Source organism: Eublepharis macularius, chromosome 2 (genome assembly GCF_028583425.1).
Source record: "Eublepharis macularius isolate TG4126 chromosome 2, MPM_Emac_v1.0, whole genome shotgun sequence".
Taxonomy (NCBI): domain Eukaryota; kingdom Metazoa; phylum Chordata; class Lepidosauria; order Squamata; family Eublepharidae; genus Eublepharis; species Eublepharis macularius.
The window spans coordinates 13028931-13056168 of record NC_072791.1 but is presented as its reverse complement, the minus strand read 5'-3'; the positions used below and the strand labels follow the sequence as shown (position 1 = coordinate 13056168).

The 27238-nt window shown below is 45.9% G+C and overlaps 2 protein-coding genes across 2 annotated transcripts in view; one reads left to right on the top strand and one right to left on the bottom strand.

Moving 5' to 3' along the window:
• Positions 1 to 19: 19 nt before the first annotated feature.
• On the top strand, positions 20 to 16556 carry TRMT5 (tRNA methyltransferase 5). The gene is made up of 5 exons (XM_054971641.1): positions 20 to 93; positions 7905 to 8560; positions 11264 to 11391; positions 13738 to 14383; positions 16280 to 16556. Exons 1-5 carry the CDS (start codon positions 89 to 91, stop codon positions 16363 to 16365), a joined length of 1521 nt encoding a protein of 506 aa, XP_054827616.1. The 5' UTR covers positions 20 to 88; the 3' UTR covers positions 16366 to 16556.
• A 4370-nt stretch (positions 16557 to 20926) lies between these two features.
• MNAT1 (MNAT1 component of CDK activating kinase) overlaps positions 20927 to 27238 on the bottom strand; it is a 166332-nt gene continuing 160020 nt past the window's right edge. The window contains exon 8 of the mRNA XM_054971682.1: positions 20927 to 22200. Coding sequence (XP_054827657.1) covers positions 22080 to 22200 — 121 coding nt within the window. The 3' untranslated portion in view covers positions 20927 to 22079. The remainder of the gene's footprint in view (positions 22201 to 27238) is intronic.

Here is a 27238-nt window from a genome sequence, read left to right as displayed (position 1 = left end):
CTGACGAGCAGGCCCGGCCTCCTTCCTCCCTTCCGGGGCGACGGTTGATGATGAAGCGAGCGGGGAGGCCTGAGGGGCAGAGGCCGGCATGAGGTGAGGGCCTGCGAAGGCGCCGGGGCTCGAGCCGGGTTGGGCCCTGGGAAAGGGGCTGGGGGGGTCGGCCGCGGGGCGCTCTCCGCCGGCCCTGCGTTGCTCCCGAGGGAAACCGGCCTAGGCCTACCCTCCAAGGCAGCCCTGTTGGCTCGGATTTTAAACGTTTAGATTTTAAGTATTTAATATTCCAAGAACGGTGTGCTTGTTTGCTTCATTTACACCGTTTAGGCTGGGCCGTATTATTCATAAGGCGGAAGCCTAGGGACCCCGCAGGGACGACGGGCCCGTCAGGTTTTTTTTTTCCTGAGGCACACTCCCACATAAATTACAATTAATTGATTTTCTTAGATAGCCTCTATTAATGGGATAATTAACTGCTCCCTTATTAAACAAACAAATTGTCTCATATATTAAAACAATTAACCATGAATTATATATAATAATATAATAATAAATAACTCAAATTTTATTCGCTTCCAAATATTACAGTATTGAAACAATTACACCCCCCAAAATGTGCTTTCCTGAAGAGTTCTACTCATGCAATAAAAATATTTTTTAAAATTGTGAATAGATCGCTTCAGGAGATCCTCAAAATGGATATAGGGCTATGTACTGCGGTATAGTACCTACCTAGGGTTGCCATCTCCAAGTTGGGAAATTCCTGGAGATTTGGGAGGTGAAACCTGGAGATGGCAGGGTTTGTGGAGGAAAAGGACATCAGTATGGTATAATTCTATAGAGTCCACCCTCCAGAGCAGTCATTTTCTCCAGGGGAACAGATCTCTGTGGTCTGGAGATTAGTTTTAATTCCGGGAGATCTTCAGCCACCACCTGGAGGCTGGCAACTCTATACCTACCGTACCAGGGTCAGGCTGTCAGCTGTAGTGGGGTGAAAGATTGAAGTGCCTGAGGGGGCCCAAAATACCTGAAAACCTAGGGGGCCAACCTACGGTTACCAGCCACAGGCCACAGGTTCACCTGGAGAAAATGGCTACTTTGGGGCGTGGACTTTATGGAACTATGCCACGCCAAGGTCCTTTCCCTCCCCAAACCCCTCTTTCTCCAGGTTTCTCCAGGTTTCACACCCCAGATCTCCAGGAATTTACCAACTTGGAGCTGGCAACCCTAGGCCAACCAGGGGTTAATATGGCCCTGAGTTTAGGTTTGCCAACCTCCAGGTCTTGACAATACCACAGGAAACAGCCCAACTGGTAAAGCCCTCAGCAAAGCCATGCCATTGGTAGGGTTGCCAGCTCCAGGGTCAGAAATTCCTGGAGATTTTGGGGCCCAGATCTTGGAGAGTTCAGGGTTTGGGGAGGGGAGGGACCTCAGCAGCATCTTATGCCACACAGTCCACCCTCCAAAACAGCCATTTTCTCCAGGGGAACTAATCTCCATGGCCTGGAGATCAGTTGTAATTCCAGGAAATCTCCAGCTACCTGCTGGAGGCTGGCAACCCAAGTGATATTGTGAATATTGTGAATATGTATATATGTGTGTATTTGTCTGTGTGTCTGTCATAGATAATATAATATCACATTATTACGCACACAGAGAGAATCATAGGTTTGGAAGGGACTTCCAGGGTCATCTAGTCCAACCCCCTGCACAAGGCAGGAAATTCACAACTACCGCCCCGCCCCCACACCCCCAGTGACCCCTGCTCCATGCCCAGAAAAGGGCAAAACACTGTCAGGGTCCCTGGCCAAACTGGCCTGGGGAAAATTGCTTCCTGACCCCAAAGTGGTGATCGGCATTACCCAGGGCATGTAAGAAGGAGCCCTGAGACCTATATAGTTATATATATATATATAATCAAATATATATGAATAAACGAAGGGAAGAAGAACTTGGTAGTTAATCAAATGAAGTGAAGAATAAACTGGTTTCTTAAAATTCTACAAAAGGCATGATGAGTTACAACGATGTGAGCCTCTCAGCATAAGGAATTATATGAGATGTGTTGCTGTTGCTTATTTTATAATCTGCCTTTCTCACTGAGATCCAAGACAGATTACATGCCGCAAGTGAATACGATATAATTGATTGCTTGGACATTCACAGAGCATAAATACAGTATGATCTCCAGTTGGGACATTCAATGAAAAATGATACAATAGGGTATGGGAGGCGCAAATTTGAAAACTAGCGTAAAGCTGAACACATAGATGAAACTTCTGTGAATGAAAGCATAAGTAATTAACATGACTTCTTTAGCCAAGTCAAACTTCCTTGTAGGAGGATATCTAGACTAGCAGACTGTACCCAATAGCCTAATCTGCGTGCTTGTCTCTTATGTACAAGTCATGCTCGTATTGCTGTAATTCATTGTGCTGTTGTAGAATTTTATAAAATTCGTTATTCCCCTTTTCATTTGATTGACAATATAGATTCGTTATATCATAAATCACAATTGCATGTCATTGCGAACTTCCAGGTAGGACCCAGAGATCTGGAAGTACAACTGATCTCCAGACTACAGAGGTCAGTTCCCCTGGCAGAAATGGCTGCTTGGGGGGCGGGGGGCGGTTTAACTTGTATGGCATTATATACCACTGATGTCCCCTCCGTCTCTCTATCCCCCCCAAATCTCCAGAAACTTCCTAACCTGGAGTTGGCAACCCTATTTATACTGTGCCTTCCCCTACAGTGGGGAACTAAAGTGACTTACGGCATTCTGCTCTCCCCCACTTTATTTTGATAACATCCAGGTGAGGTAAGTGAGGCGCGGAGAGCAGGTGAATGACCCAAGGTGACCCAGCAAGCTTCTGTGGCAGGGTGGGTTATCCAAGAATCTTGGGGCAGCATACATTGTTCTGGCCTCCTTCATTTTATCCTTCCAATAGCCCTGGGGGGCAGGCGAAGCTGACAATATCTGTCTAGTCTGTTTTTATAATGCCCTTCCTCCAGGGATCTGAAGGTGGCACATGGTTGTCCCTTCCCCTTTTTACCCTCACAACCCTGTGAGATAGGTGAAGGTGAAACAATGTGACTGGTCCATTGAGCTTCAAGATAGAATGAGAGTCGGATCTCGTATCTTTCCGTTTCCAATCTGGCTTTCTAACCATTATACCATACAGATGGGGATTTGTGGGGGTCATTTCATTTCCCCTGTACCTCATTCCCCACAGTACCATAATTTACTCAACAGGAAGGCAATCCTGAATGTAAGACAACCTTCTTAAATGTTATACACAAAAGAAATTTTAATATTGCCAACGTACACTGACTTCCTTACCAACCCAACTTTCTTTTATCTGTTCCACCCACTTGCCAGCTTCAGCTTTGTTAATTATTTTTTACTACAATTATACTCCTCCTTTCTCTCCAGTGCAGCCTCTATGATTATCCTCTCCTCCGTTTTATCCTTACAATATCCCTGTGTGGTAGGTTATGCAGAGTGCGAGTGACTGGCTTAAGGTCACCCAGTGAGCTTCCATGGTGGAGTGTAGATTTAAACCTGGGCTCCCTGATCTTGGTCTGACACCCTAAGTACTGCACCACTCTGGCTCTCACCTTTCTCTCCTTCCCTCTGGGAAAAGTCTGGCCATGATGCAAAAGTGACGTGGTAGGTGAATTGTGTGGTGGCTAGTGGTTACTGCTGGGGCCAACCAAGTAATGCAAGCTGTGTGGAAACTGCTCTTGGTCCCAGGTGAGTTGTGTGGCATCAAGTCATCTGGTAGCCATCACCCCAAACTTCATGGTAGCAAGTTGCCTGGAGGTTACTGCTGGGCTTTGGTTTCAGGGAAGGAGAAAGAGGAGCAAGGGTGGACTGGGATGACAAAATAGCCCTGGAAAGGCTTTTTACTGACAGAACCAAGGTTTGAAGGCTGGCAATATTGTTGTGGTTGCCTAGTAACTCCCACAATGGCCAATGAGATCTCCTTTCTTAAAGGTACAGGCACTGTTCTTATTATTTTGGAGAGTTTTAACCCCTCCCCACATGTATGTGTGTTTAGATTTCAGATTTTTCTGCGGTCTTGAGGCTTTTCTCAGATTTGTAGAAAGATCTGTCTCATCTGTTTGGAGATGGGATTTGAATCAGACATATTGATTACTGTTGTCAAGGTCTGTCAGTAACAGCTGCTACACATGCTATGGATCCTCCATTTTCAGGAGGAGGGCGTTGTCCTTCAAGCCTGGCTTTTTCACTGTGGGAAGTGATCCTTTATAACGGATGTTTCTTAGGATCCAAAGCTGTAATGTTTGTTTTGATTAAAACGGGTATAAAGAGAAACAGACAGGCTGCTTGGAAATTCTGTTTTCTGACAGGAATCCAGTTGCCAGACATGAGGTGGATTCAGGTATTTTAATCACTTCAGAATGCTCTGTAAAGATTCAGAGCATTCCAAAGTGATTTAGGGGGCTGGGTTTTCTCCCAGCAACCCCACCCACCCCCACTCTCACCCCCACTTAGGCCCACCCCTGCCGCCCGCCTGCTGATAGTTTAAAGGGCCCTGTCCTGCTGCTTGCAAGCAGCAGGGCCCTTTAAAAACCCCACAGCACCCAGTCCACCCCACTTACCTTTGCCCTGCTGAGGTGCAGGCTTATGCCTGCATCACCGCCACCTCCTTCGCCCTCTTCACCCGCCTCCTTCACTCTCCTTCACCTGCCGTGCAGACATAAACCTACAAGTCCCTGCTGGGCGCTCCTGGCGGGGACTTGTAGGCTTATGCCTGTATCCCCACTTCCTTTTTCACCCGCTGGTGTCAGGGCCGAGGAACTCCTCCACCCCGACACCGGCAGGCGAACGGAACGCCCGGTGGGGACGTGCAGGATTATGTCTGTATCCCCACTGCCTCCTTCACCTGCCAGTGTCGGGGCTGAGGAACTCCTCGGCCCTGACACCGGCGGATGAATGGAGCGCCTGGCGGAGCACCTGGCGGGGAGATGTAGGCTTATTATGCCTACATCTCCGCTGCCTCTTTCACCCGCCGGTGTCGGGGCCGAGGAGTTCCTTGGCCCCAACACCGGCGGGCAAACGGAGTGCCCAGTGGGGACGTGTAGGCTTATGCCTGCATCCCCGCCGCCTCCTTCGCCTGCTGCTGATGGAGCCGAGGAGTTCCCTGGCCCCGGCAGCGGCGCCAGCACTCAGCCGCTCGTTGGGGAAGCCCCGTTGAGCAGCTGATTCAGGGGTTTGCCCCTTTCCCTGCTGCTCGCAGTGCCAGGAAAACGGGCATTTAAATTGACCCGAAGCTTCCGAAAGCATTATGAATGCTTCAGGAAGCTTTGCTTCGGGATTTCCAAATCAGGACCAGCATACTGGCCCCGATTCAGAAATCCTGAAGCTTTCCAGATTGGGTCCGATTTAGGTATTTTACCCGAATTGGATTCCCGAAGTGCGCACCCCTAGAGTCCTCTGAGGATTCCAAGGAGCACCATTTTCACATGGGTTATCAACCCTAGGTTCAGTGCTGGTGGGAAGTGTGTGTGTGTGTGTGTCTTGCTCCCCCACAATATTGTGGTGCATTGGTGAGCCTCTCAGGATTTCTCTGACTTCTCCCATCTTTCTTTAACCTGCTTTGTATGAAGTTTTGTGAAAGATGGCAGTACAGCCAAGATGGATACCATGTAGATGGGAAAATTCAGATTTTCCTGCCCACACGATGTCCAGGATGTAAGCTCTCGAGAGCTTACACCCTGAAAACCTTGCTGGTCTCTAAGGTGCTTCTGGACTCAAATCCTGATGTTTTCCTATAGACCAGCACGGCTGCTGACCTAAAACTATCATGCCCAAATGGCAGCCATTTCTCCTGTCACTCTCCCTGTGGCAGCCGCTGGGGGTGCGCCACTTTGGTTTTTTAAATCAGCAAATGAATTTTATTATAATGTTGACAATCTGTGTTTCAGGTTTTCTGAATTCCCAGCTTGCTTTAAAAAAAACATTGTCAAGCCTTTCTAGCCCCTTGTGGACATATACAGAGAAAGGTATATCTCTGCAGTGAAAGGGGCTGGAGACTTACACTTTTGTAAGTCTCAGGGGAGAGGGGGTGGCTGCTGTTGGGGGGAATGGGTTAGAGAAACTTGGGGAACCTGCCTTGTGGACGCTCTGTTGCCCCTGTGCTGTATCAGCAAACACAGCCGCAATGGGGAAATCATACAAGCCTGCCTTCGTGTGGAAACTAGCAAAGTCTTGGTGCAAGTATCTTTAGCTTGCCAAAGCAAGATGCTTCAGCCTTGGCAAACCTTAAATAAGTGGCTTGAATTTGGACACGTGGATCCTAGAGCTGACCACATTTCAATCGGTTGTTTGTTAGCTGGTGGGGAAACTGGGCACCTGACACTCCTTAGAGATCACCCCAGCGTCTTCCAGATTGTGTTAGAGAAACACGAGTTGTCTCTGCAAGAGTCATAAAGCGAAACAGTTCGAGGGATCAGGGGAGATTCCTCTAGTGGGGAGAATCTAATGACATTTTTGTACCTGATCAGGAATCCACAGGGAGTCTTTCCACTTCTCTCAGGATGGGTAGAAATGATAGACTTCCCAAGGAGCTGTTCTGTATTTGCCCCTGATCAGTGGCAGCAGTACGATAAGGTTTTCATTGCTGCCTGGCAGAAGATTGGCTTACCAGAGAGCTTATATATAACCAGCCGGTAAGTCACCACTTGGCAAATGGTCATCTGTATTCAACAAGCTTTTCCTGAGGTTCCAGGGTACAGATGATTTAGTAACACCTAGTGCTTGTTTACTTAGGGAAAAAAATCCAATTGATTGATGCTTTTATATCCACAACAGAAACGCAGTGTAGCAGTGGGGGAATGTTACAAAGAGAGGCTGTTTTAAAATGAGATCCAATATAAAGAATAATTAGTTCTCTCAGAGGAAGTGAAGGCCTACTCTTAACTGTTATTAGATAGGCAAAGTAAAATAAATGGTAAAGAATTTATAACAAGAAGAGAATGGTGTGCTTTTTAAAAAATACAGATGACAGGTAGTTCCCAGTGGTAGCTTAGGAATCATCCAGATGCATGGCTGTGGCTAGAGTTGGACAGTGAGCATCTGTAGTACTCCCCCCACATTATAAACAAAGCTTTGGCAATGTCTTCCCCTTATTGTGAGTTGCCTACGTCTTCATGTACTTCTGAGAGGTACAGTAAAGGGGGAGGTCCTTGGTATGTGAGGCTATGCTGGGGGCAGGGTGGGGAAGCTCTTTGGAGTCAGATTGAACTGTCTAAACCAGTCTGATTTAAACAGTGTAATGCTGGCATGATAGACACACAGAAACATAGAGCTGGAAGGGAACCCAAGGGTAATCTAGTCCAACCCCCTGAACAATGCAGGAAATTCACAACTGACCCCCCCCCCTTCACCACCACCACCCAGTGACTCCCGTTCTGTGCCTAGAGGAAGGCAAAAAACGATGCTGCGCTTTGTGAACTTGTGTTAGTATAGCTGTTAGTGCCGATGTTTCCCTCTCTCAAAATGCCACTCAATTGCCATGTCTGAGTTATACAGGGCAGTTCTGTAGAATCTGTTAGATTGTAATCTCGCCCTTTCTCTGATGACCCCCAGGCAGCACACATGGTTCTATCGTCCTTCATTTCATCCTTACAACAACGGTGTGAGGCAGGGTAGGCCGAGAGAGATGCCTGCTGGCCGAGGGCCAGGGACCTTCAAGACTATGTGGGGATTTGAATTGGGGTTTCTCTGGTTGTAGTCCAACACGCTAATCGCTGCACCACACTAGATCCGATGCAAATGGAAGTGATTTTAGGAGAACAATACAGCCATGCAAATTTGTAGGATTTCCTCTCTTTTTTTAGGAATGCTTACCTAATGTCTGTAAAATGAATAATTTCCCTTCTAGGAATTTCAGGCGATTAAATGACTTCTTTGCTAGACTCCTGAAAATAAACTATTTTGGAATGACTGCATCAAATACATCACTCGCACCTGTCCGGGTACTTTGGAGCCAGTCTTTTGATCAGCTGCCTGGCTGTCTCTCAGTAGCTCAGAGAAATAATTTCTCCACCATGCCGCAGATGCTGGACAATAAAGCTGACCCCGACCTGTATGTGCCTCATCCCAGAGTACGTGGAATGACCACCCTTGACCGAGCTGCTTTCACAAAGGAAGTGGTTGTCCCAGCGCTTAAGGTTAAAAAAGACATCCTTCACAAACTGCTGAAGTCTCTCAAAAGTGTGCTGCTCAAGCGACCAGGTCTAAAGAGAGTAGCTGATGATCCAGAAGATGAAGATGGAAGGTTAATTTTCCTCGATCCTCATAAAATTCCTGCTGAAGGTTCACTGGGTGAATCAGAGCAACAGGTCTTAAAGAGCTTTAACGTTAGCCCCGACATAATCAAGTACAACCTGGAGCTCACTTACGACCATTTCAAGGTGGAAGAAATTTTGCAAGCTGTACTACCTGAAGGTCAAGAAGTGATCACTGCCTTTAGCAGAATTGGTCACATAGCGCATTTGAATCTAAGAGAGCACCAGCTGCCCTACAAACATTTAATCGGTATGTAAGAATGACATCATGCATACAAGATTCTGTCAGTTGTCCACCATTTCAATGTCCAATTCCATCGTTACTTGAGTGATGGCTTTATAAAGTGTTTCAGGTATAGAACTCACTGTGGATTGTAAATGTTTCTTACTGAAGACAAGACAAGAGTTCTATGTCAGTTTCTCTCCCCACCCCAATAGTTAGTCAAGCTCACCTATGTTGTGATATTATCACATTGGCTGCTGCTGGTAGAAGCAGGGAAATATACAATGGCATTGAGTGAAAACATGTATGATGTGACAACATCAGAACACAGATAAGAACAGAAATGTGAAAGTCCAGAAAAATTCAGCAAAAGAAACCCTTAGGGGTTTTTTTTTCTCCTAAGGACCCTTTCCGGGGTTTTTTAATGGAAAAATTGGGGGGAAATTATGGAAAAATTGGGGGAGCACCAAAAAAAAATCCTGTGAAATGTTTTTTTGTTTTGGATTAAGTAAATATTTTTTAAGATAAGGTTTTACTCGCTCAAAATGCGTAACATGGAAATCTTTATCTAAAACTAGCTTTATACCCATGCTTCGCTACAGTATTTAACTACTTTAAATCCAGTTATAATACTTAAGGGTACTTATGGGTATGTAACATTTTTGTTTGGGGGGGGGTTACTGTCTTTCTTCAACTATCTGCGGTTTCCTTTACCTGATTTTTACTTCAGAACACAGAGTTCCACGGCTGACCAATCCGGGGGGGGGGGTGCAAACAGGCAGGAGCCTGCCAGCCACACAGGAAAGCCAGGACCCACAGGGAGATTGGCAACCCTAGTGAACTTTTAGGGGAAGACTGGGAAGTGCATTTTATCTCAGGACACATTCAATGACTCCCAGTAGCAACTGCATACTGTTTAGAATGTGGGGGGTAAAGACCAATCAAGCTGCATATGCAAATGACCTTGAAATCAGGGAAGAGTAACCAAGCTGGCAGTGGGCTGGGTGCACAAGCAGGCAGCAGCCTGCCAGCCACACAGGGAAGCTGTATCCCTTTGAGAAAACACATTTTACCTCTTTTTCCCCCTTAGGGGGAGAATTTCTTAAAATCCCTTCTTAGTGGTTGTTTACATCATGAAAGGAACATTCTCCCTAAATTTCATCACATTGTTAAAGATTCTAGTGTTACAAAGGTTAAGTTTATATCCAAATATGCTGGTAGCCCTATTATGACTGTATGAATCATAGAGTTGGAAGAGGTCTTACCGATCACCTAGTCCAGCCCCCTGCCCAATTCAGGAACAGCCTAAAGCATTCTTGACCAATATTCATCCAGTTACTCCTTGAAGACTGCCTACGAGGGGGAACCCACCACATCCCTCGGCAGCCGATTCTGCTGTATATGTCCAAATAACAGACTCTGTTTTATTTTCTAAAAAAGTTCTTTTCTACAAAATTCTACACTTTTTATTTTTTTCTGCTTCTTAGAGGGCAAAAATTAAGGTACACGTGCTAAGGTAGCATAGCTTTCAGCAGTTGTCAATTTGCAGTTTTGCTTATAGAAAACAAAGGCATTTCCGTTTTTAAATTCCACGAATATGCCAAATAGCACCATTTTATGTGCTACCTAAGTTATAAACAATAGGCTTTATATTTCTAAAGCAGTGAAATAAATTTGAATTTCATAGAAAGCTAAATATGGCATGTTTCAATTTCCCCCAAATGTCTTTTTCTTCCTGGCAAAATTGGTGTATTTTTCTATGAATCCGAGTAAGCGGGGAATTGAGGCAGAGCATCTGATTTATATACAGATGGTCCCAGAATAATCTCCTCTTTACAAGTGCAGAGAAATGCCTTTCTTTCACTGTCAGGGCCAAATTAGACATGCTTGTTTTCAGGGCTTTTGTTCTGGGGAAAGAGGTGGTGGAACTCAGTGGGTTGCCCTCAGAGAAAATGGTCACATGGGTGGTGGCCCCACCCCCTGATCTCCAGACAGAGGGCAATCTCAACTCCCCTCTGTCTGGAGATCAGGGGGCGGGGCCACCACCCATGTGACCATTTTCAAGAGGTTCTGGAACTCCGTTCCCCCGTGTTCCCCCTGAAAAAAAGCCCTGCTTGTTTTCAAAGAGCTGGGTCTGGGTTCCCTGGACCCAACTCAGGTTCTCTGAAGCCACACAGCAGCTGCAGGGAAGAGCTTTTAAAAAAATAAAGGAGAGCCTGTTTGGGCATAGAATGCCACCACAGGAGAAGGAAGGGCTCCTATCTTCCTCCTCAAGCCATTTTTCCCATACCAAAACAGCACCTGGGCATGGGGATTATTTCCCCATTTTTGCTGCTCCATATGCACAGAATACGCCGCATAGAGCATCAAAAATTAGGAAATAACAACCTTCAGTGCTGGTTTGATGAGGGAAAATGACTTGGGGAAGAAGGGCTACCATCTTCCCCATGGCACCGCTTTGAGCTTAAATGGGCTGTCCTGTGGGGTTGCGGGAAACTTGAGTTGGGTCCAGGTAAAACAGACACAACTCTTGAAAACTAAACTCATCTCATTTGGCCCTCAGTGGCTTCTCAGTATCTCAGAGGAGGCAGTGCCAAACTGGTTAGATTTGATTTTGTATTAGGCAGCCTCACATGTTTGCATTTAAATTGCATTCGTGTTTAAAACCGTACTCGATTTCAAAATTTCTGCAAAATGCTACAACGTGTACTTATGTCCTATGTCTTTCAGGCCAAGTTGTCATTGACAAGAATCCAGGACTGACCTGCGCCGTAAATAAAACCAATATCATAGAAGGCGCCTATCGAAACTTTCAAATGGAGGTGCTAGCTGGAGAGGAAGGCGATATGATAACAAAGGTATACGGCTTTTTCATACTGTTTTCTTGTAGCAAGATGAGGGTTAAAAGTCCAACACTGAGAAAGCCAATGCATCGAAGAGCAGACATGGAAGAAAGCTGATGTCTAGGACATTAATGTTGCCTTCCACTCAGAGCTCCAGACTTGGCAGGCTGTGTGTGTGTTCCCAGATGTCCCAGTCTAGCCAGGATGAAATCACAGCTGTGTTCATGAGACTCTGGGAGGAAGTATAGAACTTAGTGGGGGTTGAATTGAAAGCCTTTAATCCTCCTCCTACAATCGGTAATGCTAACACATGCAGAGCTTTTGCTCATAGAATAAGTTCCAAAACTAGGTCCTGTTGCCTGCATCTTCAGAAATTATATTTAGCTGCCCATGACTTGATTTGGTTCCAGGTGATGGTTGCCTTTATTTTGCATGCGATAGCCTCTACCCATATGCTTGTTCCCATTCCTAGAAAATGACGAACATGTGCGTTCCATACCCAAAAATCAGTCCCCAAGTACAAAACATAATGGAGGAGCAGATATGCTTTATTAGAGAAGCCACCCAGTTTGTGGCTCATTGTTTTCAGCTGTGTGTGCTCTATTTCTGAGTTCAATTAGAACACTTCATCTGTATTTATCCTCCCTTCTAAGGATGAACCATAGGAGGGAAGGTGGCTTGGTACAGCCCAGTCTCATTAGATCTTGGAAGTAGGGTTGAAACTTGGATGGAGAACCACCGAGGACAACCCCGTAGAGACCGGCAATGGCAAACCACCTCTGCTTTTCACTTACCTTGAAAGTGAACCTCGCTTGCGGGGTTCGCCCTAAGCCAATTGTGACTTGATGGCTCATACATACATAAGGGAAAACAGTAGATCAACCATTTTGAAATTCTGAAAGAGAGAGCTTTTCTGTGGCTCGGAGTGCAAAGGTTGTTTTTTTTAAACCATGGGCAGATAACGTCTGTACCGGAGGTCCTCATTCAAATTGCTACTCGGTCATGAACCTGAAGGACCTTGGGTGTCAAATACACACAGCTTCAAGGCTCTGCCCCTTCTTGGGCATGCAGAGCTGGTAGCGTCACCACAGTATTTATTTATTTATTTATTACATTACATTTCTAGACCGCCCTCCCCGTCAGACGGGCTCAGTATACTGGTGGAAACAGCACAGATTGGTTTATTGTCCCCCTTCTCTTCGTGTTCCTGAGTTGTTCTTTGCATAATAAATAAATAATAAAATATAGTCATTTAGAAGACTAGTTAGACTCTTGTCATGAAAACCGTACCGTGGGTCGCCATAGGTCAGCTATGACTTGATGGTACTCTCCACCAATAGGTGGTATGGAAGATCCCTACCTGAGGTCCTGCAGAACTGCTGCCAGGTAGAGTAGACAGTACTGACCTCGATGAGTCGATGGTCTGATACAGTATATGGCAGCTCTGAGCATTCATGGTGTGTGCGCTGTAAGCTTACCGATGGCATGGGGTAGTGGTGGTTGTTCAGGGTCCCTGGCCCAGGATAACATAAGCACTAAACAATGAGTCCCAGCTCCAGGGAGCTTACAATCTAAATTTGGATAGTGATGGGAAACCAAAAAAAAAAAAGAATGAAAGACTGAAGAGGCAAGATTAGTCAGGGATGGGCATGAAGGAACAAACAGCTGCACAAACCAGTGAAGGGGCAGATGAATGAATAGGAAGGCAGCTGGTGTCCGATGGTCCCTTGAGCAGATCTGCTGTCTAAGGGCCACGCTAAATGTCCCAGTGGGAGACCTGTGACATAAATTTCCCACAATTTTAAAAAAAATGCTAAAAGCAGGTGCCTGGGGCTTTTATTCCAATAACAAAAGAGAGGTTAGCTCTTTTCCTACACATGCACAGGGCTGTTTTCCCTTCTGTGGGAGAGGCCTGTGTATCTGTTGTCTCTGCTCTGGACAAATAATAGCTTTGGGAATGCAGTTGAGGTTGCTACAATAGCACAGGAAAAGGGGCTAAGCCACCTTGGCTCTGATCTGGATCTGCCCCCTCATGACTGCCATTTGCTTTTAGTGGGGGGTACTGATGAAAGATCTCTTGGATTATGTGCCATTTGGTCCTCAAGTGCAATCCGGAATCTTGTACGTGCCCTAGAATCTCCCTTGCCAGCATGGGATTTGGCAAGTACATAAAAGCTCTTCTTTTCCATAACCAGCAACGAAGACCAGAAGTTCTTGTTTTCTCATGCTTACTTTCCAATGAATGTTCCTAATATTCAATCTTGGTGTATTCTTAACCACAACTAGGTTTTGAGATATATTGCTCTTCCCAGGCTTTGACTGCTGAGACCCTAGTTGGCTTACTGTTTTCGATTTTTGCAGGTTAAAGAACATTACATATCATATGAATTTGATTTTTCCAAAGTCTACTGGAACCCCCGCCTCTGTACAGAACACTCGCGCATCGTTGGCCTCTTAAAGCCGGGAGACTTCCTCTTTGACGTCTTTGCAGGGGTGGGGCCTTTTGCTGTCCCTGCGGCGAAGAAGAACTGCGTTGTGTTTGCAAATGACCTCAACCCCGAATCCTACAAATGGCTGCAGCACAACTGCAAGCTAAACAGAGTGGACAAGAAAGTCAAAGTCTTCAACATGGACGGCCGGGATTTCCTGGAAGGGCCAGTGAAGGAAGCACTGGCTCAGCAGCTCTCCTCGAAGGATCGGAAGCACTCCCTGCACATCGTCATGAACTTGCCAGCCATGGCGATTGAATTCCTGGATGTCTTCAGGCACCTTCTGTCCGGAGAGCCAGGAACCACTGACCTTCCCACGGTCCACTGCTACAGCTTCTCCAAGCATGATAACCCTGTGCAAGACGTGCAGGAAAGAGCTGAAGCCTGCTTGGGGACTTCCTTGGAGGGATGCTGTTCCGTGTTTCTGGTGAGGAATGTGGCACCCAATAAGGAAATGATGTGCATTAGCTTCCGCATCCCAGCCGAGGTGTTGTACCAGGTGCAGCCTTCCACGGCAGGTAAATTCACCAGGGGAGGAGGCGGGATTGCTGTGAGGATTTAAGCATGTGCTTTGATGCTCAGACACAGAAACGAGTTTCCTAAACAACTACCTTAGGTGGGTTCTGGGAGATTTCTCATGGCCGCTCCAAGCGCTGTGAACCTCCTGCAATGAAAGTGATTCTGTGAAGAGCATTAGAACTGCACAGGTGTCGTGTATTGTGATTGCACGTGCCTCGGTTTCATCGTTAGACCTGTGCTGGGAAGGCCCAGCTAGTTGCCATTCCCTGTGCATGTATATGAATGCATGTGGAGTCATCACACATCCGTAGGCAACACTTGTGCTTCCTTTTCCCCACGTGGAAATGCCTTTCTTATAAGAAGATCGTAACATGCAAAACAGCCCTTGATTCTTGGGTTGTGCTCTGATGCAAAATCTAGGTTCGCTGCCTGGAAACTTCAGTGCTGTTCATACTCCAGGGGCTCTTACGGGCTCTGTCAAGGTGCAGATATTTGTCTTCCAGCAGAAGCCTCTTTGCACTATACTGAATATTGCCTTGGTGGTCTCGTCATTGGGAATGGTTGCAGTGAGAACGGGGAAAAGCTAAAAGCCTCTGTGCACATGTAGAACACGTGAATCCTGGGCAAAAACAAAGTGGAAACCCACAACCGGGAGTGGATACTGAAATACAATTCTCAAAGTTGTTTTTTATAATTAAATAAGTGCAAGGTGCTACGTGCTACGTACATATAAATACAGTATAAATAAATTTACAATAAATATCTAAAAGACACAAAATATCCACAATCCAATAAATACAATATTACGGCCAAGTAAGTCCATAGATTGTAATATGAAACTAACGTCCCACAGAGTTTGCAGGTGGAACCGGAATCATAGGAAACAAGTTCTGCAATCCCCAAAAGGGTTGGCTAATGTGTCTTGTTTCATTGGACCAACTTCATCAAGGGATATTCATAAAGTCCACTCTGCATCCACTGACACACATGGAGTCTCTTGTGTGTCAGCATTCGGCCCACCCCACAACACAACCAGAAAAAGAAAAAAGAATTAATATGATATGTAAGACTGATAACCATCCAGGACACTTACCTGTGGAAGTTTTTGTTCCGTTTGGGATCCGTTTTTGCTGTTGCACCTAGAGAGAAAGAATCAACTGCAAACTCTCTGTTGGATGTTAGTTTCATATTATAATCTATGGACTTACTTGGCCATAATATTGTATTTATTAGATTGTGGATATTTTGTATGTCTTTTAGATATTTATTGTAAATGTATTTATACTGTATTTATATGTATTTAACACGTAGCATCTTGCACTTATTTAATTATAAAAAACAACTTTGAGAATTGTGTTTTAGTATCCACTCCCGGTTGTAGGTTTCCACTCTTTGTTTTTGGTCAGTCTGACTGGGAGAGCTTCCTATTGGGTTATGGTGTTCTCCAGGGCAACTGATCTCTGTTGTCTGGAGATCACTTGTAATTCCAGGAGATCTCTAAGCTCCACCTGGAGCTTGGCAAGCCTACACCATGACATTTTTCCATTTGTGTGGTTTTAATTTTATTTCCTTTTTCTGGCTTTAATCTTTCCTTCCCCCCACTTCCTTTTCTTGGAAGGCTAATTCTTATTGCCCAGCTTTGGGTAACCACTTAAAATTGCTGCTTGTGCCATTTCCCTTCTGGTATATGCAGAACAGGTTCTGTTCTGTGATCCCATGACAAATGTGTGTCAACGTGCAGGGGACTGGTACTGAATCTCATTGCAAATGGCTACTATGAGCCCAAGACTTGTGGAGATGACGCTTAAGCTATGCACCCTGACCCATGTTAAAAATGTATAAAAGTGCCACTCAAATCTGCATGGACTGATTTATTTGTCATGTTAAACTTGCAGGTGCAGATAACCTCCAGGAACCAGCCTCCAAGCGCCTCCGCCCATACGAAGAGTTGCTGGAAGAAAAAATGACAGAGGCTGTTTAGGAGTCCCGACATGTTAAAAGAAGGCCAAGCGACACTTGGGTTCTGTCCTTCAAGGTGGGCATGCTTGTAAGAAGAATTGATGCTTGCCTCTGAAAAGTTCATGCTGCAGCATCGCTTTGTTTTTTCCAGCTCCATCCAGTGGAGGGGTCCATTTCTTTTACTTGAAAGAAGATTAAATTTTTATTTTCCTATCCAGAATAGTGTCTTCTTTTAAAGTTGTGTGCGGTCATTCCTGAAGCAATGAAAAACCCTCTGTTTCCTGCCAGCAAATTAGCAACACCCCTTCCCTTAGGTTTTGTTAGTGTTACAGTTTTGTTTAGGATGATTTGGGGGTGGGGGTGGGGGAGTGTTTGTGGAAAGGAGGAACCTGGGCAGAGGCGAGGGATGAGCTTGCCTAGTCAGTGGTTGAATTCTTAAAGAGGGCCTGTGTGCCGACACTGGTCCCTCTCCCTGAGGAGGGGCCATAGCCTCTTTAAGAAGAGGGTGAGAAAGAACTTGAAGCTGTTTGATTCTAAGGTTAAGGTTGCTACAGAGCCTGCCTGAGGGTCCCATCGAAGTTGCAGCCAAGACTCACGTGTTGGGACTCAGGGCTCAGTTGGGTGGGATTGGGTCTCGAAGGCAAATAGTGGCTGTGGAGTCCTGATTCGTACCAGGGCTGTGGTGCAGCAGGAGGGCTGGAAGAGCTAGGAAATGAGAGGTTTTCGCTGAATGAGTGACCCCTTCACAGGAGCAGTCACAGGAAGTAGTAGCTGCCTATGTGCGTTTTCATCCCTTGAGCTCAAACCATAATTATTATGGTTTTAAATGATGTGATCCACCCTGAGCCTGCTCGCGGGGAGGATGGAATTAAAGTCCAAAATAAATAAATAACATAAATGAAGCATCTAGCGGAAGATGCTGAGCTTGTTGATGAACCACCTTTGTCTTCCAGGCCATTTCTGTAGCTGTCTTCCTGCTCAGCTCCATACAGTCAGCCCCAGACGTTCCTGTAGCATATGGGATCCAAAAACAGTGATCTGTCTGCAAATGTAGACGATGAGCTCCACAAGGGAGCACTTTATGGATCTGGACAAACCTCTGCTTAATGTTTGGCTGGGCAGCGTAAGGCATCTGCACGCTAGATTTACCTGTGTGTATGTGCAAGATTCCCTGATACACGGGGGCCCTTGAGTTAGTGAAAAGACCCATTCGGTTTATATACTCTTCAGACAAGTTGATCATTTTTAAAGACTTGGTCTCCACCCACCCACCCACTCAGAAACAAAATCTCTCATTCAGTGGGAAGGAAACTCATAGATTTCATGTGAGTCTTCTAGAAAATTAAGATCACTTAGGTTCTGCATCGGACGCCGTTTTCTGTATGTGCAGTACATAGACCTAACAGTGAGGTCTGTGTTTCTTTCAGGGGGAGGGGGTTTGGAAAGGCCAGAAGCCATGAGACTAGTAGAAGCAAAAAAGGGCTACGCTGTTGCTAACACCTTTTATTGTTCATGTCCCTTGGAACTAGTCTCTCTATTTACCATTCTCTCCCTACTGCCATTCTCTACATTTCATATCCTCCTCTTTCCATTCTTGTAGTATTTACCCAAAATACAGTCCAAATTCTTTGTAGGGGTGGCTTCTAGAAAAGTCTCATTTCTGTAAACTACACAAAACAAGTCCATGGCTAACTTGCATCATTTATTCTGGTTACAAAATGTGTGTTTGGGGAGATTAAAGATACCCAGCCTGGCTTTAGGGTTTTCTTCTAAGCAGCTTACTCCACTGCTTCCTTCCTCTCAGGTCATTCCTTGTTGGATTCTTCTAGGCTTATTTGGATGGATGGATGATATGCCAGTAATGGCTGGCTGGAAACTGTTCCTCATCTGCAACCTAATGGAACGAATTCTTAAATGCCCAAAGTTGCACTTTGGTACCCCAGGAATGATCTTGTGGGTAAAAGCAGGGCCCTTAGTGAAAACTGCACCCTGTTTGCTAGGTGGCCATATAAAAATAGTTGGGGGGGGGATCCAATATACATCTAGTTGTGGCTTTTGTATACCTACAAATATATATCTGCGCTGAGACGTTTTGATTGCTGCTTTGGGGAGGGTAGAGGTAGCAGTTTAAATCTTTACCCAGTTATGAAGCTTGCTGGCTGACAATTTCCTCTCTCAGCTTAACCCACCTCGCAGGGCGAATGTGGGACTAAAATAAAGGGAAGGAGGAAAGTCTTGCAATGCGCCTTGAAGCTGTTGGAGTGAGGGTAGAAAAAACGTGTAGCGATAGAGACACTCTTCCCTTTCTCTGCACAGGTCAGAATAACTAAATTAGGGCTATTCCACATAATCCTCAGAAAATCACATCATATAAATTTATTTGAATGCGGTGATTGGGGCTACAGCCACCCAGTAAGTTTCATAGCTAAGCAGACATTTGAATGAAAGTCTCTGCCTGGTCAGGTAAATGCCAATACTTGTGTTTTCACAGGGTTATAAGGGGAACGACTTTACTTGCTCTAAAGCAGTATTTAGCCAATGTAGTGCTCACCAGGCTGTTTCCTGAAGCCCACTTCCTTCTTTCCCAGACAAAGAAAAGATCCTGGCGCCGCTCCTCTTCATCATTGCAGAAGACGCATTCAAAGAATCTAGGAGTAGGCATGGCCTGTATGGCTTTAGGAAGCAATCATTCATAAAAAGCTGCAGAAACTCCTTCCATTGTCGAATGACACTTGGTTTGGAACCTGCCCGCATTCCGTAATAGGCCGCAGCCCCCTTGGCACCTATTATCTGTTGTCAAAATTCCAAAGATGCCTACAAGCTCAAAGTAGGCAGGCTTTTTAACAAAGGATTAACCACATGGCTGATCAACTAGGTTGATTCAGTCCACAGCATTTGGCATCTTCCTCCGAAATTGATTCCACATATGGAATCAGATCATCCACCCATTTTACTCAGTATTGTCTACTCCAGCTGGTGGTAGCTCTCTAAAGAAAAGTCTTTCATAAGACCTTGTGCCTGAGTTCCTTATTTTATTTATGTCATTTATAGTCCGCCTTTCTCACTGAGACTCAAGGCGGATTACACAGTATGAGATTAGTACTATCAGTATCAAGGACATTTCAATAAACAATGCCATTGGGTAAATAGACACAAGTTTACAAAGACATGGCATTACCAAGAATCCAATACTGAGTTGAAGAAATGCTGAAGAAGATCAATTCTAGGACTAACATTAGACAACATGGAGCACTGGTGGTACATAGGAATACATATTTAAAGTAGCAGATAATATGTAAGGCAATATAGTGATCAAGTCTATGATCCCTAGCTCATTAGCAAAGCATCTGAGACCCCTTCCCTACAATACAGCCCTCCCATTTGAGTAAAAAGCCTTTTTGAATAGTTCGGTTTTGCATCGTTTACGGAAAGCCAGGAGAGTGGGGGCTCTTCAATTGGAGATGCCAGGGGCTGAGCATAGAGACTTCTGCATACATAAGCAGGTGTTGTGCTATTGAGCTCTGGCTCTCCCGCCCCCCTCTACCCATTTTTTCTCATTTCCTTAAACCAACATTGTGAGGAGGGGTCCTACTTACTAGCTATGACCGCTTGATGCTGCAACATTGCCCTGTTAAGCCAGTCCCTGGCTGGGAGCCCCATACAGGAGGAGGTCGCTCAAAAGATCATTCAAACAACTCCATCCTGGGCTTTTTTGTTTTAGTTGATATGGTTCAGTCTACTCTTAGTCAGCTGCCATAAAGAGATACGGTCCTGGCTTGTATGTTTAATTGCCACTGGAGAAACCTTGAGCATAGACTGAAAAAGACACACTGAGGCCAGTTCTTTATTGTTTAGTTTATGCTGCTTCGGAACATGTTTTTTTCAAAATCATGGCAGAGACAGGCAAGTGTTCTGGTGACGCAGCTGAACCTAGAAGTCCCCACCCAAGTTCATCTCTGCCATGGAATTTGAATGGTTATAGGCAAGATGCCCTCTTCTCAAGATGCCCTCTTCTCAGGCACTCATTTCCTCTGTCCTCCGCGTATAGTGGTGATCGCCCTTACAAAGGATTGAGACTTTCTAAGGAGCAGGCACAATCACAGTGAAAGCCAGGTGAAGAGGCATCCCATAATCCACAACAACCAGGGCAGAAACGTTTGTGTGCCCAGCCCTGCTGTAGTTTGCACTGCGTGGAAATAGAAAAGCAAAAAAATCTGACACACACTCTGGAGTCTCTACCTTTGTCTTTTAATGCACAGGCATTATTCTACGCCACATGGAACCTGGCTCTCAGGCCAAACTCCATTCTCCGTCTGAAACTGAAAAAAGGACATGGAGTCTCACTGCAAAGCTCAAATTACACAGCTGTAAAAAATACACCCCCAACCAACACTTACCTGCAGAGTTTGAATTCCCTGTGTACACTTTTCCCCCAGCTCCTAAGAAACGTGTATTCTGGACAACTATCCTTCTTGGGTGTGGCATCTTTCCGAAATGCAGTCAATTTTTGTCACAATTAGTAGTAGAAATAGATACAAAACCAAAATTGGTGTAATGCCTTTTATTAGGACCAACTGAATTGACACAAAACATTGTGCAAGCTCACCAAAACTCTTCATCTGGCTGGATGTTAAAAAAATTTAAAAGATGGGCTGGAAGGAGATTTTCCAGACCATGAAGTTCCAACCTGATCTTACGCTTAACTTGTAATTTGCTGGTGTGAGGTTACATCACATTCTCTGGGAAGAACAAGGTTCAAGTCCACTAGCACCTTAAAAGCCCAACAAGATTTTGGGGGCATAAGCTTCCAAGCTTTGACTCTCAACAGCTTATACCCTGGAAATCTTGTTGGTCTCTAAGGTGCCACTGGCTTCAAATCTTGCTTTTCTACTGCAGATCAACGCAGTTACCCACCTGAAACTATTCCCTAAGAAGGAGAAATCTCTTAATTATTTTTACTGCAAGCTACCCCTTGAGAATTATTATTTTGGTGTCAAAACTGAGCTAGAGAGAGGGACTTCTTCAGCCTGGGGCATTTGAATGGGAGAAGCCACGAGGGTTTAAGCAGTCCCCTCCTATTTACCCAATCTCCGTCACCACTGTGCATTCGACTGGTTGGGATCCTGGCCTATAACTGGTTACCACACATCAACGGAGTTGTTTTCCAGCAGAATCCTAATTTTCTTTCTTTGGAACAGGGAAGATGAACAGAGAGGTTGGCACACCTCTGGGCCTTTTTTGTCTCCTGCCTAAAGGAAGCCAAACATTGTTGGGATTAGGAGAAGATGGTTTTGGGAAAAGAGACCCTGTTTACTGCAGAGTAACAATAAAAGAGTTCAATCATAACAGCATTTTGGTGCTTGTGCCAATAGGACCCCGAAGCTGGAGTAGAAACCGCAGAATTTAATAACGATTTTTTTCAAAGGCCTTTATTTTAAAACTTTTACAAGTCTGTTCCTGAAACCTCAAACACGCAAAATTGAATTATTCACATCTTCCATTAGCTTCTTTCAGCAAACTGGCTAACGCGATCCCCCCTCTCCTCCACTGCCCTAAAAAAGTGACTTGTGTTTTTAAAGAGGGAGTTCCTTTGCACAGAGTTTTAATACTTCAACACAGCTGGCTTCACAATAAAAAAAAGGAACACGACAGCAGCTTCACCGTAGTGCAGACGGCAGCCATTTTCACCCAAGGTTTCTCTCAACTCGCGCCACACCAGGGCTGGTTTCTCCCAGGCTAGCCGGGATGCCAAAATAGCCCACTGAAGGCATCTTGAAGGGCTCGATGACAGGCGAGGGAGGAAGTGTAGCCACCAGCGAGATCCTGCAGGGAGGCCGCTCGGACGTGGTTTAGATACCTAGAACAAAGGGAGGCATTGTCTGAGCAGAGGAATAAACACTGCGTGCTCCAGGACGGGAACTGAAAGAAAAAATCCAATTTCTCCGGTTCCCACTGCTGAGCGCATTTCAACAGATGCTGAACAGTTCTCAAAACTTTGGAATCGGAAACTGAAGAGATCAAACCCAGTTTAGAACTTTTTGTTAAGATTGTTGATTTGCGGAACTGTAGGGCTGGAAGGAATTCGGCATCTCATCTGTTCCAGCTTCCTCCTGCCTAGCGACAAACTTGCCCAATGCCAAAAAGGCACCTATCAGACTCCTTCCCACCCTCCTCTTGAAAATATTTGAGAAAGGAGAAGCTGCAGTGCAGCCCAAGCATTTTATATCATGTCCACATCACTCTTACTGTAAAAACTTGGTTGTTCTAGCATAATTGAAACTTCCTGGACGGATCCTATCCCAACATCTACACAAGACAGACCCCACTGCTAGAAAACCTACGTATTTACTTGCAAAGGGAAATCAAGAGTGTTTACTGGCAAAGGGAAAGAGGGTACTCTTTTAGGGTGCTCACTATGATTCTCCAGGTAGCAAATTGAAGCACAAATGAAACTGGCAAAAAAAGTTGAGTCATTTCACCCAAAGGCCAATGTACCTTGAAATCAGATTAACTCGACAAAGAGAAAGCAATCTGCACATACACACAACACACACTGTTGAAGACAGGATGCAGTTTTTGAGACCTCCTGGCTACTGAATATACAAACTCTGGCTGAAATTGACCAGAATGAACCTTCACTGGTTCAAGAGCTGAGATATTTATTCCAGCTTCTTGGTTTTGGGGGGGATGGATCAGTATACAAACCCTGAGGAGAGACAGGGCTATGTCGTTGGGGGAACAAGGTCAGTGGAGAAGGGAATGTATATGAGTAATACTTGAATGGTAGGCATGAATAGCCAATGTATACGGTAAGTAGGAGGGTATTTGTGGGAGCACATGAAAACATGCACTAAGGGAGAAAAGGACACAAAAAGTTCAAGCATACGTGCACATATAAGCAAATGTGCATCTTTAGTTGCCCAGGTCTATTTCTAAAAGCCTGACTACTGTCAATAATGCAAGAAGACATCCACCTTGAGTCTCAATAATTAAAGTTTTCACATTAAAAAAAAATGCAAGAAGACAGCTGGAATGTGCGGTCCACAAGTATACAAGAGCACTGATGTGCTGTTAAAGGGAAGGAGAAAATAGAAGAAACAGCCAAACTTCTACCACAGTAACTTGCATGCGACATTTCTAACCAACTCACCTGCAGGTTTGCATTTGTCTTTAAATTTTACACTTGTAACTCCTTTGAGAAATCCAAAAGCAACTGGGCATTACCAGATCTATAGGCTTTGCTATGGTTCTGACTCCTCCAACTTTTTGAACAAATAGAATTGTGCATACCACTGCAGATCTCATCAAGGAACATGGAGTTCACTCACAGTCTCTCTACACAAGACAACTTACACGAGTAGGATCAAGTGAAAGATCTTACATTTGTTCTCCCATTGTGGATATACAATGGCAGAGAACACTTGAATATAAGACCACACAGAAAGTAAGTCATTTATTTTATTTATTTTAGATTTTTATTCTGCCCTCCTCATCGATGGGCTCAGGGCGGATTACAACGATTTTAAAACATGTATAAAAATTTTACATTATAAAACAGCAAAAGCATCTTAAAAGCATTTAAGACTTTTGGTACAATAAATTAATAACCAGATGGCTGATAAGTGTTATTTGAGAAGACAAAAACAAGATTAGAGATGGGCACGAACAGCAATACAAACTAAAAAAAGCCACGAACAGCCCAATCTGCTGTTCGCAAACAAGCTGTTTGTGAGGCCCCATTCTGAATGAACGGGGTCGTTGCAAGCCTGGTTCGTTGCTGTTCATCAAGCCAGACAGTCTGGCACCTGCAATCAATTCCCTTGGCAAATAAGGCAGGGATTGTCTGAACTCTGTCTGAACTCCTGCTGTTGCCCTGGAAACCCCAATCTCAGCCCAATTTAGCTTGATAGGCAGGTCTTCCTTTCAAGTGTGGAGCTCCAAATTTGTTACAACAAGGGAGCAAAGAGAAGGGGGGAGGGGGGCTCCCAGCTCTGACTTTGCAGACAGTGGAGAGGGAGAGAGACAGTTGCTGCTGGCATTTTGATAGATTGCATTGGAGCTTGAGTTTTCTTTGTGGTGGGATAGGGATCTACCCCTTCAAGTTCCAGGGCTGCTGTCAGGCTCTGGGGCCAAGCTATTATTTATTATTGGTACCTTTTCTGGTGCCTGCTCAGGTCAGGTTTCTGGGCGGGTGCAGTAGGGATCTTGACTTGGATGATGGCTGGAGAAGAGCCTGCTGGCCCCCATGAACAGCCAACCACGAACATGTTCATGAACAGGGCCATGTTCGTGGTTGTTCGTGAGTCCCTGTTCATGGATGGCAATGAACAACGAACATCATGTTTGTTTGTTTTCTGTCTGTGCCCATCTCTAAACAAGATCAAGAACAAATTGAAGATGGTGGACAACTCTAGGGGAGGGTTTAGATCTTTCAGTCTTTCTCTTTTTTATTGGCCAGCAGAAGGCCAGGTCCATCTTCAACCATATGCTTGGCAGAACATCTCTGTCTTTCAGGTCCAGCGAAACAACAACAAATCCTGCTGGGCCCTGGTGTCAATAGACAGAGTTCCACCAGGCTGGAGCCAGGACCAAAAACGCCCTGGCTCTGGTTGAGGCCAGGTGGGCCTCCTTGGGACCAGGGACTACCAATAGTTGTTTTTCTCCTGAGTGTCTCCATGTAAGATATCTTGTGTAGAGAGACTCAAAGAGTTGTTGCATCATCTCCATCACCTAGGTGGAGAAAAGGAGACCCACAGCTGAGATAGGGGAACAGTGATGGTAGGAGGGGCATCAGATCTGGCCTGCCACTGGCCATATGCAGCATCCCCAGAAACTGAGCTCATGAACCAAGAGGCCACAGGACACCCGTGTCAATGTGAATACAGCTCTGCATGGCACACAAGGCCAGATAACGCATCTTCTGGGGTTCAGCTGCAGCAAATTGGCAGACGAGTAGGGGGAGCTGCCAGGGGCGGCGCAAGGGTCTGCCGCGCTCGTGGCCGGCCGGCCGGGTGCCCCCACACGCGCACGAGCGCGCGCGCACACCGGCCTGCGTGATGACGTCGCGCATGACGTCATCACGGGAGCGCGCGCCGCCGCCGGCCCGATTGCTGCGGCGGGTGGCCTCCGAGCTCTCCCGCTCGGTTGCCTGCACTGCCGCAGATGCCTGCCCGCGGTGGCTGCACCTGGCCGGGGGCTTGTGCTGGCGGCGGCAGCAGCGCGGGGTGGGAGGGATAGGCTGGTGCTTTGTGGCGCGTGCTCCCGCCCGCCGCGCCTCCTCCGGCGCTCCCTCCGGCACCCCGCGCCTGCGGCCACCGCCTACCTGGCCTTAATAGGCGCACCGGCCCTGGGAGCTGCACCCTTTCTAGCTTCTCAAGATCAAACACCACTGCCTCTGTAATGGGAGGAAGCACCCCTCCCAGGGCCTTCAAGTGCAGGGCTCCAAAATTACAATGGCTATAAAACCCTGCACATGTACAGAGTTTCACACTAGCCCTGGTTAGCAGGGGCATACTTTGAACTGGGCCAGCAAAATTGTTTCTCCACACCAATGTGTCCTCATGCAAGTTGAGGCCTGGGCAAAGGAGTCTTTAGTGCCCTCCCCCCGCCCCTCAATGCCAAGAATGGCTTTGGCATAAGAATTGGGCTGATTATGTACTTTGCTAGCCTATTCCCCCCCCGACTATCTTGGCTGTATCTGGGACTCAGCAACTGAGATGCATAAAGGTCGAGTAGGACTGTGCCCTGGCCATGTTTCTATTCATGCTAATGGATAGTGATCCCATTGCCACTAGAGGAAAGAGCCACCATTGGTGGAACAGATCCACAGGGCCCACTCCAAGAAGGGGCACCTTGGGAGCAGGAGGCTAAACAGGAAATCCCAGCGAAATGCCTGGGTCCCCAGAAAGCCAGTTACAATAAGGTGCTACCCTGCGCTAAATGGACAAGTGACTGCATTCGTCCTCAAAAGATCATCACAAACGAGAAGCAGCTTTCACTGCAAACCACCAAAATTAGAAAGGGCTGTTTTGATTCATCCCAGCTCGGTCCAACTTGCTCCCGGGAAGGTTGAGTCATTCCATCTCTCGGCTTGGCAGCGCAAGCATAAACTTGCAGCCCACCCCACCGCCCTTTAATATGCTGTCTCGAGAAACCCAAAGCAGCTGCAAGGCTGGCTGGAGAACACAGGACCACCAGGGAGACTGCCCAGACAGTCGCACCTTTCCCTTTATGACGGCACAATGTTTCCATAAAGAGCGTATCAGAGGTCCGCTTTATGGGGGAGATGTCAGTTCAGGAGACCCATCAAGGCCATGAAGGTGCAAAAAGGTCTGGGGTGGGTTTTTTTTTTTTTTGAGAGAGGGAGATTAATTGCAGTTTTCCAAAAGTCTGTTTTGTTGCACATAATAACCAGAATATGCAGACATGGGCAATCTTTCTCACTCGGTTATTTTTGTGAAGATGCTAAGTTGACAGAACAGGCAAGAACACGGCTTGCTGCCAAGGTCAGATTTACTGCAGAATCGGGAGGGGGGGTCCCATGTCATAAAGCCCCTATGCATCCCATCTCTGCTAGCAGAAACCATCTCTCCCCCCATCTTGTGCTTAAGAGAGACGGATGCTCTCAAGGCAGCCTGTTACCCTCCCCTCTCATACACTCTTCCTTATCCCAGATTGAGGGGTGCCATTTGTAGGGTAAAGGCATTTTGCACATGCCCAGAGGCACACGTTTCCTTTCCATAAGTCACCATGAATTTAAAAAACAGGGCCAAGATCTAAGCACTGGTCCTAAGCAAGCCCTTCCGCCTCTTTTGTTGGGTGGGATGGTTATATCTGATCCAGGTGACCCTACAGTGGCGGAAGCCATTTCTCATAGCTTCTTCCCAGCCACTCCA